Consider the following 14,697-nt stretch of genomic DNA (forward strand, 5'->3'; position numbering starts at 1 on the left):
AAACTCCTAACCACTTCACTGTGGGATCCTGGCTGAGGTTTAAAAATATCTAGTTAAAGACCTCTACATGGTTCTCACTTAAATATTGCCATTAAAACAATAAAAATTTCTAAGTACTATTCCTTATCACTCCTTCTATTTTCATTATAAAGAACACAAACATTTACACACTCAGAAAGGAAGAGACAAAAACTCCAGATGGATACCCACTTCCTTATACAGGATCTTCCTTGCATAGTGGTGGGTGAATGGATGGGGCTGACGAAAGAGGTACCTTTTCTGCGATGCCGTTTTCTGTTGTATATATTGCCATGAGCTCAGTATCTTCATTGTCCTGTTCACCACTGGACGTGGCCCCTCCATTGATCACCACCTGAAGAGAAACAATTCATTTAGAGGTTTGTTTCACCCTATACCACCCTGTTGTATAAAAATGTTTTCCCTCAAAGAAAATAACTGCATGAATTTCCCCTATCAGACTAGCCAAGTTTTAAGTTTCCTTAAATGAAACTCCTGACAAGCACATATGCACCAGTGACCACACATGTGCTTTTGATGGGGAAACATATCATGTGTCCTATAGAATGAGGATGCATGAATGGGAGTCAGCTAAAGGATACCAGAAATGGAACACTCTAAGGAACTATAAGGGGCAGGACCCCCAGCAGCCTCTAGGGACAAGGGAGGCTTGGCTGTGAGGACAATGCTACGATTTCTGAGTGGGTGAGAAGCATCCTGAGCTGCCTTGGTTAAAGCCCTTTCCCAATGCCAGATTAACAACTTCTATGTCCCTACAGGGAAGAAATGTGTGGCAGTTGGAGCAATTCATGCACTGCTGTTACCCTAATTTACTAATTTATATTTCTCACAGCAATAAACTGGTCCACTGGTGTGTCCACTTCTTTGTGGCACTGAGGGGATGTGGATGGGTAGTGGCTGTCTATGACAACAAAATTCAGTTTCTAGACCCTCAAGATAAGGACTAGAAGGTATCCTGAGATTCAAAGAAAACTTGGGCACCTGGCAGGTCATGACCTCCTTCATGCCTACCCTTGGTGAGGTGTGACTTAGGTCCTGGCTGACTGCAGCAAATACCTGAAAATATTTTTAGTCTTTAGCTTAGTGATTCCATTTTTTAAAATTTATCTTGAAAAAAATAATACTGAAAATGACTTTATGTGTGAATAACAATACAACCACATTTTTTAAATACTGAGGAAAAAAAGAAAAACTACATTAAAAGTTTAAATTCTAGTGCTATAAAACACACTAAGGAGAAGTAAAAGATGAGTGATGGTGTAAGAGAAAACAGGGCAACACGTAACAAATGACTGGTACTAGTAATTCAAAAAGAATACCTACAAATAACCCAAAGGATAGGAATCTATCCATAGGAAAAAAAATTAAAATATCCAATGAGACAAACAAAAACCCGTTCGACCTTAGTTAAAACTACAAAAGTGACAAAATATAATTCCATTTTTTAACATTAAATTAGGAGGAAATTTTAAAAGAGGAATCTGGTGTTGACCAGGGTGTAGAGAGATTATGTTCCTGGTAGGATGATCTTTCTGGAGAGTAACTTAGCACTGGGATTTGAAATAGGCATTTTCTTGGAGCCAGCAATTTTACTTACAGAAACTGATCCTCCAGAAATATCTATGCAATATATATGTTCACAGTTGATGACTACAGCATTACTTAAAATGCTGAATACTTGGAAAATCAAAAATGTTTATCAAAAAGTCATTGTAAAATCATCGGGTATCTATTTCAAGAATAGCATTCAGCCATTAAAAAAACTTTTCTGGCTACGCTGCACGGCTTGCGGGATCTTAGTTCCCCAACCAGGGCTTGAATCTGGCCAAGAGCAGTGCAAATGACAAGTCCAAAGCACTGGACAGCTAAGGAATTCTCAATATTCAGCCTTTTAAAGAATAAAGCGGACTTTCCTGGTGGTCCAGTGGTTAGGAATCTGCCTGTCAGTGCAGGGGACATGGGTTTGATCCCTGGTCTGAGAAGATCCCATGTGCTGCGGGGCAACTAAGCCTGTTGTGCTGCAACTACTGAGCCTGTGCACCCTAGAGCACTGCCACAGAAGCCGCTGCAATGAGAACCTACGCACCGCAACTAGAGAACAGCCCCTACTCGACACAGAAGAGAAAGCCCACACAGCAACCAAGACCCAGCACAGTCAAAAATAAATAAATGATAAAACAAAATAAAAAATAAAAGCATAAAACTGATGTACTGACAAGGAAAGAAGTCCAAGAAATACTGTTGGTTTTTTTTTTTTAAGTCACAAGTATAAGCCTACAATTATCCGGATTATGCTAAAAAAAAAAATACAATTTTAATACCCTCTCTATCTGTCCAAAATATGTGGGAAAGGATCCAGAAAAGTCAAAATCACTAATAGGCTGCCCTCAGGGCAAGGAGTAATGATAGGCACTTCTCATTCCCAACCCTTCTGGACTGGGATCCAGAAGGATCTGGATCCTTTTTCCCTTTGGCTGTGCTGGGTCTTTGCTGTGGCATGCAGGCTTCCTCTAGCTGTGGTGTGCAGGTTTCTCACTGCAGTGGCTTCTCTGGTTGCAGAGCATGGGTTCCAGGGAGCAGGGGCTCAGTGGCTGCAGTGCAGCAGGCTTAACTGCCCCAAGGCAGGTGAGATCTTCCCAGACTAGGGATCAAACCCATCTCCTGCACTGGCAAACAGACTCCCAACCACTGGACCATCAGGGAAGTCCCGGACCTTTTATAATCAGTACACATGCAGGTGTTCTTTGTACACTGCTTTTTAAAAAGGCTAATATAAAAGGCATACACCAGTATACCAAAATAGTAACAGTGATTGCCTTTAATCAATGGGGCCATTTTAACCTGATTTTTCTCTTTACATATTTTGGTAATTTTCCACAATGGAGACAATTTATTTTTATAACAGGGAAGAATTTAAAAAGACTAAAGAGCTGAGCAGCATGGCTTGGCTAAGGCAGTCCAGAGAGATTTCAATCCACCTGTTTCTGCAGTTGAGGAAATAAGGCCACAGAAAATTTTCATTTCTTTTTCGAGGTCATACAGATTATATAACCCAAGAGTAAGGCTAGTTTCAAAGTATTCCAAAAAAAATCTCGATTCACTTGTATATAATTCTTACAGGATAAAACAGTCTTAATTCAAATAAAGAATTTCTTTTAAAACTATCTTTGAGTTATGTTATGGCTTTTTACACAAGACAACTTGGTTTGTGACATTTCTTTGCCTACACAACTATCTGCCAGCAGGATACACCTCCCAGCCAATCCACAACTCTCACTACTAGAAAGAACCACGCTCCAACCATGCCCCAAACTCTGTATCTTTCAATGAATCAGCTCTTCGCATCAGGTGACCAAAGTATCAGAGCTTCAGTTTTAGCATCAGTCCTTTCAATAAACATTCAGGGTTGATTTCCTTTAGGATTGACTGGTTTGATCTCCTTGCTGTCCAAGGGAGAAATCTTTCAACCTAGGTTGCAGCAGTACATAAACCAAGAACTTCCAGATGTATAAGTTAGATTTAGAAAAGGCAGCAGAACCAGAGATCAAATTGCCAAAATCTGCTGGATCACAGAAAAAGCAGGGGAATTCCAAAAAACATCTACTTCTGCTTTACTAACTATGCCAAAGCCTTTAACTGTGTGGATCACAACAAACTCTGGAAAATTCTTAAAGAGATGGGAATACCAGACCACCTTACCTGTCTCCTGAGAAACATGTACAGGACAAGCAACACGCAGAACCAGACATGCAACAATGAACTGGTTCAAAATTGCAAAAAGGAGTACGCCAATGCTGCATATTGTCACCCTGCTTATTTAACTTACATGAAGAGTACATCATGCAAAATGCCTGGCTGCATGACTTATAAGCTGGACTCAGGATTGCCGGGAAAAATATCAATAACCCCAGATATGCAGATGATACCACTTTAATGGCAGAAAGTGAAGGGGAACTAAGAGCCTCTTGATGAAGGTCAGAGAGGAGAGTGAAAAAGCTGACTTAAAACTCAACATTCAAAAAAACTAAGATTATGGTATCTGGTCCTTCCTTCACTTCATGGCAAATAGAAGGGGAAAAAAATGGAAACAGTGACAGACTTTATTTTCTTGGGCTCTAAAATCATTGTGGATGGTGACTGCAGCCATGAAAAAGATACTTGCTCCTTGGAAGAAAAACTATGACAAAGCTAGGCAGTGGATTAAAAAGCAGAAACATCACTTCGCCAACATAAGTCTGTATAGTCAAAGCTACAGTTTTTCCAGTAGTCATGTACGGATGTGAGAGTTGGACCATAAAGATGGATGAGTGCCAAAGAACTGATGCTTTCAAACTGTGGTACTGGAGAAGAGAGTCCCTTGAACAGCACAGAGATCAAACCAGTCAATCCTAAAGGAAATCAATCCTGACTATTCACTGGAAGGACTGATGCTGAAGCTCCAATACTCTGGCCACCTGATGGGAAGAGCCAACTCATTGGAAAAAACCCTGATGCTGGGAAAGATTATAGGCAAAAGGAGAAGGGGGCAACAGAGGATCAGATGGTTGGATGGTATCACTGACTCAATGCACATGAGTTTGATGAAACTCCAGGAGATAGTCAAGGACAGGGAAGCCTGGCACACTGCAGTTCAAGAGGTTGCAAAGAGTTGGACACAACTTAGTGACTGAACAACTAAAATTAACACATGACTTTTTGGTGTAATTAAAGTGACCAGATATCAACCAAACCAGGACCCTTGTGAGCATAAAGGGGAGATGTATCAACAAGTATGGCCTGTCTTCTAGCAGCCTGCTTCTGCTACAAGACAAGAGGGAAAAGACCTCAGATGCAAAGGAATCAATCATGACTTTCCTGACTGTATATGACCACAAAGCATAATGAAAGAATACAGAATTAAACATTCTGCTCTATCAATTCATTACTTCCTCACACCAACCCCTGTGTCCTGTCTGTGTGTCTCTTACTTCACCAAAAGGTGCCACCATACACCCAGGTGGCCTATCCAACCTCCTCAAGTCATTCCTGACTTCCTATTGTATACCTCATCACCCATACCTAAGACAACACCAAATCTGGTCACATCTGTACCTTTAGCACCTCTCGAAGCTGCCTGTTCCTGATTTACCCATCTTTTCTCTTAGGAAAGATGGACCCTAATTCCATCTTAGGACCTAATTCCAAGGACTCTAATCCCCAGTTTCCTGACCTCAGCAAGACTGCCAACCCCTCAGCATTTGCCAAGCCCAAATGCCTTTTCAACATCTTATGCCTCAGAGCCCATGATGCTTCAGCCTTAATTCCGTCTTCACCCCGTCTTGGGGCCATGGCACATCACTACAGTAACTCTCGCACAAACCTTCACTGTCCTCTCTGGTGCTCACCTGGCTAAATCAAGTCATCCATCCTTACTCTTCATCCAGCTTACTTTTGCAATGCTTCCCTCACTGGCTGCTTATGCACACCAAGGAGGATGTCATTCTCCTGCTCAAACAATGACTCTCTTGAGGTCTCCCTCCCACCTAAGCTACCACTCCTTACTTCTCCCTACTACTGGTCCTCCTCGGCTTCCAAACTTCCAAACACCGCATCTCTTCAGTGCAGGGTCCGCAGATGCTCTTGCTCTCTTAGGCCCATCTATCCCTAGGAGACAGCATCTAATCCCTTGGCTTTACCTGCCATCTCCACACTGCCAACACACAGGGAACAGCTCCAGCCACAATGCTGCCCTTACCAGCTTTCTATCCAGTGTCGCCATGGCCGCACTAAACTCACGACTCCCTCTGCCTTGCCCCATCTCAGTGCTTGGCCGATTCATCTCCCAGATGCTCAGGGGGAAACCTGAAGCCATGCTTGGTTCCTCTCTCTTGTTCCTACTCTCTTCTAGTTCATCAGCATCCAGGTCAGCTCTCTTCCAATGCCCGACCACTTGTCACCACACCTACACTGCAGGCACCCTAGCTGGAGTCAGCCCACCTGCTCTGTGGGAATCACCTCCCGACTGATCTTCTGCTTGCTTCTTCAGCTGGCTTCCCACTCAGCAGTCAGAAGGAGTGTTTAAAATTAGGCAGAGCACATCACACCTCTGCTCAAAGCCCACTAACAGCTTTTTATCTAACTCAAAAGCCAAAATCCTCACCAGGGCCATGAGGCCTACACAGTCTACTGACATCGCCCTACCCTCTGTCCAGCCACACCTCCTCCTCAGGGCTCCTCAGGTACACCAGGCATCTCTTGCCTCAGTGTCTCTGCACTTGCAGCTCACACAATGCCATGATGGTCTTCCATTTTCTAGTGCCACCTCTCCTGGCCACCTGAAAGTTTAACATAGCAGCCTGAGCAGTTTCTATCCCTCTTCCTGGTTTTATTTTTCCCTTGGTACTTAGACATACATCTACACATGTGATCTATTTTTAGTGTACATTACCTGTCTCCCTTGCCAGAATGAAAGCTCTGTGAGGTCAGCGGGTGTTGCTGTTTAATTCATTCCTGTTCCCTAGAGTTTTGAACCTGAGGGAAATAACTGAGAGCATTTTTTAAAGGATAAATTAATCAATAGTCTGCAGGTCCTGAATGACCACAATGTGACTTCACATTCTATCCCTTGCTATCTCCCTTCCTTGATTGATTTTCTTCACAGAACTTGTCACCAGCCACCACATGATGCTTCTGCTTATTTATCATCTGTCTTCTCTCACCACCTGGAGATCAGTTTCACAGGGGTAGTAATCTGTGTTCCCAGAGCCTCACATGAAGCATCTGGGAAGGAAAGAATTCCTTTCCTTTCTGCTCTCCCAGATCAAGTCACAATCAGTACCACCTGAACTGTTTTAAACCCTAACTCTCCTCATCTCCAGACCTCCTTGTGCCCACAGCAGGAATTCTCTACCCTAAAACTTGAGTGTAACTGATTCTGCTACAACTGTTCACGAGCACCCCTACTGCCCAACCCAACTCTACCGTATTGTTCACAATGAACCTGTGCCCGGAGCAGGACACGGCTGCACTGTCCCCTCAGCCAGAAGGTCCTCGTTCTCCCTCCTCTGGACCTGCCACACCCAGACATTTCTCGAGACTCTGATGTCGTCTCCTCTGGGGCTGGGCAGGGGTTCCTCATGGGCACGCCCACAGCACCCTTACTGAATTCAAACCCTAACACTTATGGTTTGTTTGCTGGCTTGCTGTATCTCCTGCTGTATTAGAAAAATCCAGTTTGGTCTACCTACTCTGTCTTTCCCGTGTCTCCTTTACTGCTCACACAGAATACTTCCCCTCTGACGCTCTGGCCACCAAATGGGAGAGGATTTTTCTCCACAGCAAGCAGTTCTCTGTGAAATCGGCCAGAGGTTCTGCAATTAACTCAACTCTGACAGTCCACCTAGAGAGTGCTAAAGGGCTCAGCCCCACATGACTGCTCCCCCTGCTACTTTTGACGTCAATCCCAAGTAGTAATCCAAGTCTTTCCCACAACTTCTGCCCAATTTATCTACAAATTGGAGGTTCCCACAACCCCCTCTCCTCAGGTCTGATTAATTTGCTAGAGATCACAGAACTCAGGGAAACACTTTATGTCTGCCAGTTTATTAAAGGATATAATAAAGGATACAGGAAAAAAGCCAGATAAAAAGATATACATACTTTTTTTTTTCTAATATCTCAAACGCCAACTGGGCTGTAAGTAGCTTGTTACAAGGTTTGCGTGGTACCTACCAAATTAGGGATCATGGGTTCTTAACATTATATGGCTCTACAGAAAATATACCAAGGAAATCTGAAATAACAGATTTGTATGAACACTGATGAATATTTTTCCTATTCTTTGATAAAACTATCCCCTTAATATCTCCAGACTGAATGATCTATTCTTGGCACCCGAGAGAGGAGACTCAAATATTCTCATAGAGCCTGTTAGAAGGAGAAAAAACAAAAACTTAAGGCTCAGTGGAAACATTAGACTGTATCACCACTCTATGCCAACAGTTAACTTCAAACTATTTACTTAGTTTTCCTTGGATGTCCTTCCAGGTTCAGAAGATATAGGAGCTACCAACACAGGGGAACTGCAGAGTAAGCCTCTTCCTGGCTGTGCTTCCTGGCCAGTGCCCTTAGGGTACGGCAGTTCTTTAAGGCTTCTTTTCTGTTTTCTGGTTCTGATTTCGTGCTGGTCTGCATTGATTCCTTACACATTTCCTCAGTTGAGTTCAGTTCAGTCTCTCAGTCATGTCTGACTCTTTGTGATTCCATGAACCGCAGCACTCCAGGCCTTCCTATAGATCACCAACTCCCGGAGTCCACCCAAACCCATTTCCATTGAGTCAGTGATGCTATCCAACCACCTCATCCTCTGTCGTCCCCTTCTCCTCCTGCCCTCAATCCTTCCCAGCATCAGGGTCTTTTCCAAAGAGTCAGCTCTTCGCATCAGGTGGCCAAAGTACTGGAGTTTCAGCTTTAGCATCAGTCCTGCCAATGAACACCCAGGACTGATTTCCTTTAGGATGGACTGGTTGAATCTCCTTGCAGTCCAAGGGACTCTCTCAAGAGTCTTCTCCAACACCACAGTTCAAAAGCATCAATTCTTTGGCGCTCAGCCTTCTTCACAGTCCAACTCTCACATCCATACATGACCGCTGGAAAAACCATAGCCTTCACTAGATGGATCTTTGTTGGCAAAGTAATGTCTCTGCTTTTTAATTTGCTGTCTAGGTTGGTCATAACTTTCCTTCCAAGGAGCAATCGTCTTTTAATTTCATGGCTGCAGTCACCATCTGCAGTGATTTTGGAGCCCCCCAAAATAAAGTCTCTTACTATTTCCATTGTTTCCCCATCTATTTCCCATGAAGTGATGGGACCAGATGCCATGATCTTCGTTTTCTGAATGTTGAGCTTTAAGCCAACTTTTTCACTCTCCTCTTTCACTTTCATCAAGAGGCTTTTTAGTCCTTCTTCACTATCCCATAAGGATGGTGTCATCTGCATATCTAAGTTATTGATATTTCTCCCAGCAATCTTGATTCCAGCTTGTGTTCCTTCCAGCCTAGCATTTCTCATGATGTACTCTGCATATAAGTTAAAAGAAGCAGGGTGACAATATACATCCTTGACATACTCCTTTTCCTATTTGGAACCAGTCTGTTGTTCCATGTCCAGTTCTAACTGTTGCTTCCTGACCTGCATACAGATTTCTCAAGAGGCAGGTCAGGTGATCTGGTATTTCCAACTCTTTCAGAATTTTCCAGTTTCTTGTGATCCACACAGTCAAAGGCTTTGGCATAGTCAATAAAGCAGAAATCGATGTTTTTCTGGAACTCTCTTGCTTTTTCCATGATCCAGCGGATGTTGGCAATTTGATCTCTTGTTCCTCTGCCTTTTCTAAAACCAGCTTGAACATCTGGAAGTTCACGGTTCACGTATTGCTGAAGCCTGGCTTAGAGAATTTTGAGCATTACTTTACTAGCGTGTGAGATGAGTGCAATTTTGCGGTAGTTTGAGCATTCTTTGGCATTGCCTTCCTTTGAGATTGGAATGAAAACTGACCTTTTCCAGTCCTGTGGCCACTACTGAGTTTTCCAAATTTACTGGCATATTGAGTGCAGCACCCTGCCTCTAAAAGCACACAAACTTGCCTAACAAGATTCCCCTGGGATATAGAGAAGCTCTTTTACTATCTTTCTCCTATTTAATACCAACTCTGAACATAGCAGAGATATTACTTTGCCAACGAAGGTCCATCTAGTGAAGGCTATGGTTTTTCCAGTGGTCATGTATGGATGTGAGAGCTGGATTGTGAAGAAAGCTGAGTGCTGAAGAATTGATGCTTTTGAACTGTGGTGTTGGAGAAGACTCTTGAGAGTCCCTTGGACTGCAAGGAGATTTAACCAGTCCACCCTAAAGGAGACCAGTCCTGGGTGTTCATTGGAAGGACTGATCCTAAAGCTGAAACTCTAATACTTTGACCACCTGATGCGAAGAGCTGACTCTTTGGAAAAGACCCTGATGCTGGGAGGGATTGGGGCCAGGAGGAGAAGGGGACAACAGAGGATGAGATGGCTGGATGGCATCACTGACTCAATGGACATGAGTTTGAGTGAACTCCGGGAGTTGGTGATGGACAGGGAGGCCTGGCGTGCTGTGATTCATGGGGTCTCCAAGAGTCGGACACGACTGAGCGACTGAACTGAGCATATGACCTAATGTCTATGAACCTTGGGGCTTTGCATGTCTCTTGATCTTAATGTGATTTATTCATTATTCTTCCTCTATGTATGGCTTATTCTTTCTCTCATTATTGTCATGAGTCTTTATTTTAAGAATAAAATAAAATAAATTTTCACTTATTTCCTTCCATAGGAATTGTTTTTGAAAAAATCAGCACTTGTAGCATTTGAGGAAACAATTATCTAACATGAGATGCCCCGAGATCTTTTACACCTGTACCCCCAGCAACGCACTCCTGAGACCATCACCAAACCTGGTTCTGAGTAACAGCCAGCTTTGTTCCCACTGTCCCACCTCCCTGCACTCCAGCACACTGGCCTCTAGATGTCTTAGCCAGCCTGAGGCCCAACTTCTAACTCCAAAGCAAACAAGGAAATAAGAGCCTGAATTTTAGAGTCTAGGAAGGGCTAGATCAGCTAGCAAATTAAAAAAAAAAAGTTGACTAGTCCATCTGAGAGACTGGACTTATATTTTATCTAATTTTAATTAATTTGCATTTAAATAGCCAGATATGGCTAACAGCTACTGTGCTAGCAGCACAAGAGCTAGAGAATCTGGAGGTGGCACAGATCTAGAGGAAAAAACAAATACAGAGCTGCCCTATTGGTTACTTTTCAATGTTTACATTTTGGAAAGCCAGGATGAAGTAAGGCCCTGACAGGCAGTGATGTCCTTGTCTCAGTGCTCTAAGACGCCCACAGGTAGGCATCTCCAACAGTGAGATTCTCAACTCTCCTTTCTTCCTATGCCAGCTCTCTTTGGATCCAGCCACCAGCCACCTTAGCCCCATGTCTTTAAAAGAATTTTTTATTATTATTACACTCCTGCTTCTCTGTGCTTCAAGTTCCACAGCCCCAGCGTCTCCAAGAATTTCATCAGCATCTCAAATCCACAATTTCTCAAATGCAATCCATTATGTTCTATCTTCCCCCATCCTCCAAACCTATGATTTTCCCTGTACTCCTTCTTTTCTGCAAAGGTACCATCATGCAACCACGTTCCCTTTCTATAAATCTAAATGCCCCCCTTAACTTTCTCCTCTCTCTCAGCTCTCAAAATCTCCTCAGCATCTCTTCTATCAGCCTCATCTCCATTCCTGCTGCATTTGCCCACACTTGAGACTCTGGTATCTCCGAAGCCTCCCTGACCCTCCCTGTCCTAACCTGTCCTCACCCCAACCAGTTTTCCCCAAAAGAGTCCAGGGCCCTTCCAGTCGGCTCCAATTGTATGCTCCAGGAATTCCTACTGCAACGCTCACTCTACTGTGCTAGAACTATCCACTCACTGCTCCTGCTCACCCACTACTTGAAGGCAAAAGGTAAATTGGAAGGTTTTATGCATAGATATGGGCCACCTCTAATACAGAATGTGTTCAATAAATACTTGCTAAATGAGAACTGCAACAGATATCTGTTATGGACTGAACGTTTCGTCCCCCCAAAATTCATTATGTTGAAGCCTTAACTGCCAACATGATTAGAAGGTAGGGCCTTTGAAAGGTAACTCGATTTAAATAAGGTCTTAAGGGTAGAACCCCCATAACAGGCTTAGTATTCTTGAAAGACGAGACACCAGAGCTGCTTCTCTCAGGCTTGTCAGGATCCTGTGAGAAGGCAGCTGTCTGCAAGCCAAGAAAAGTCCCCATCAAGAATCAAATCTGCTGGTACCTTGATCTTGTTCTTCCATGATTCCACTAAAAGTCTAAGAAAGAAATGTCTGTGGAAGTGTTAGTCACTCAGTTGTATCTGACTCTTTAAGACCCCATGGACTGTAGCCCGCCAGGCTCCTCTCTGTCCATGGAATTCTTTAGGTAAGAATACTGGAGTGGGTAGCCATTTCCTTATCCAGAGGATCTTCCCAACCCAGGGATCGAACCCAGGCTTCCAGCACTGCAGGAGGATTCTTTACTGTCTGAGCCACCAGGAAAACCCTTAAGTCACCCAGTCTACGGTAAATTGTTATAGCAGCCAGAATTGACTAAAATGACACTTCTCTGTCTAATTGTGCCCAACGCTAGTGTGTTCTAAAGTGCAACCTTTTAGGTTATTCCCCTGGTCAAAACTCTTGGAGAGCTTTTTACTGATAGACTACAAACTTCTAAACTTTTTAGCCAATCATTCAGGAACTACCCGGAATCTCAGCTTCTAGCCTACTGTTCTAACACCATCCTCCACACCTTTACTCTTCTACCCCTGACTTGCCTCAGATTGCTCCCCTCCCCTGCACTATCCTGACATGTTCTGACCCTGCCTCCTTTCACTTCAGGGTCCATTTCAGCTGCCACTGCATCCAGAGACCAACATAGCCAAGGGTCCTCTCCCCACCTCAACACCTCCTGCCTCTACCCATACCTGTCTTTTTCTAATGCAATCACATTTTCCATGAGAGAATATAGTCAGAAGGAAAAGAAAATCACCTATATTTGAAACTGGCTTAGAGATTCTCTTAGGAGGACTAACCCTCTAATCCAAAACACCATTTCTCAAACCCACCAAGGGGCCACATTATAGGGAAAAGAAAACAAAACCACAACCAGAACCACAAAGTCAGTCAGATGCTAACACTGACAAGTAGCTGTAAGAAATAAAACTGAGTATTATTTTTCACCACTGCTCCCACTGGAGCATCAACTAGAGCAGTTAAATCACCACCACTCCCAACTCTTTATTTTGAAGACTATCCCCAGGAACATCAGTGAAACTCAGATGATCAATGCATGTGCAGGCCTTGTCTTGCTCACCTGGCTGTGAACTCCTTGGGGACAAGAGCCTGTGTGATCCAACTGATAAACTTAACACATCACGTTAGCTAGATGCTTTGGGCAAAGTCCTACATTTCACCTTTCCACAGAACTACTACGAAAGTTCTAAAGCCACTTTCAATTCTAAGACTATCTGATTCTATGAAACTAGTGTGCAGACCCTGTGGTCCCTGAATGAGGAAGGAGAGACGGATGCATGTCCTAAGAGCAGAGAGGCAGTGACCAAAATAATCCTACCAACTGGGTATCAAAAAGGAAGCAGCTCTAACCTAACCCCCTACCTCCGCCCTATCAACAAGAAGTCATTCAAAATGAGATTCAAAATCCCACTAGGATGCTCCACTGGCTAAGACTCCACATTCTCAATGCAAGAGCCAGGCTTGATCCCCCTAGTCAGGCAACTAGAGCCCACATGATACAACTAATGGTTTGCATGCTGCAACGGAAACTGAAGATCCCCCATGCACAAGGACCAGCACAGCCAAATAAATAAAAATAATAAATATTTTCAAACAGCCTTTTACCTTATTTTTTAAGTTTTCTTAGGGTAAGTAATTTAACTAGTGATTAAATAAGGGCGGCATACTGTTCCTATTTTTATTACAAAATATTTTCTGACAAAAACTTTCTACAACCTCAAATTCCAACACATGAATTATTTCTTCATGAACATTTTTGGATAAGCTTTTCTTTTCATCTGTTTTCCTTCTTTTATTTCATCTTCTATTTTCTTATAAGCTCTGAGGGAGCCCATGTTAACACACTTCTTGGCATCCCTGTTCTAAGTCATCCTGGTGGCTCATGTGCTGATCTTTACAGCTTCTCTCCTTGATATGTCACATTACTCCCAGTAGCTCCCACTGATTTCAATTCTATTACTCCTCTTTTTTTCCCTCCCTTTTTAATGCTTAACTTTTATAGCCAAAGAATAAAGTAAAAATTCCATAACATCTCTAAATGAAACTGCTCAAGTGTTAAATTAACTTTATATTCACATTATTTTTATGTCTAACTACACAGTATATCCATATTCCCAGCTCCCATATACTTGTTGTACTCCTGGTGAAAATGAATCTGGAAATTAAGGCTTTGAGGAATACTCCTTCCCAACAGCACCCCTAAAAAAACAATGGCATTTGGAAAACCTCCAAACAGGCAAGGCTAGAAACTGACAAGTCTTTTAGAATACAAGAAACATAAAACAATGAATGGGTGGACGTTGGGACCCAAGAAGCTCTGGGCCCAGAAGACCTTAGTTAGGCAACTTCCATGGGGAAACAGGGGCTGAGCGGTCCCTGCATAAGGGGAGGGCCAGAACCAGGCAGTACACAAGGGCCAGCAGGTCTCCTCACTCCTTCGTCTGCACCACTGGGGGAAGACAGGAAGACCTCCCACTGTAAGACCAGGTTCTGGACTGGATCCAGGAAAGAAAAGGCAAAACTACAGAGAGAGAAGCAGGGAGTGGCAGGGAGAGAGAAGAAAATATCAAAAGAAACAAGAGGATTTCACACCAGATGAAAGTATAATAGAACAATGAGAAAAATAGTACATTAAGGTCATTTGTACATTTTAAAATTCACAAACATTTAAAAACACATACATATAAGAAATTAAGAACCAAAAACAGGCAGATATAAACTGAATAGTAACTTTAGAAATAAGAAATACAATCATGGCAATAA

At 43.0% G+C, this 14,697-nt stretch overlaps 1 protein-coding gene across 1 annotated transcript in view; it reads right to left on the reverse strand.

The window, feature by feature from the left end:
- Positions 1-14,697, reverse strand: part of SLC23A2 (solute carrier family 23 member 2) — a 137,493-nt gene that overhangs the window by 69,868 nt on the left and 52,928 nt on the right. Inside the window, exon 3 of the mRNA XM_052650709.1 lies at positions 275-373. Coding sequence (XP_052506669.1) covers positions 275-373 — 99 coding nt within the window. The remainder of the gene's footprint in view (positions 1-274; positions 374-14,697) is intronic.

The sequence above is a fragment of the Budorcas taxicolor genome, chromosome 13 (assembly GCF_023091745.1).
Source record: "Budorcas taxicolor isolate Tak-1 chromosome 13, Takin1.1, whole genome shotgun sequence".
In the NCBI taxonomy this organism is placed as follows: Eukaryota; Metazoa; Chordata; class Mammalia; order Artiodactyla; family Bovidae; genus Budorcas; species Budorcas taxicolor.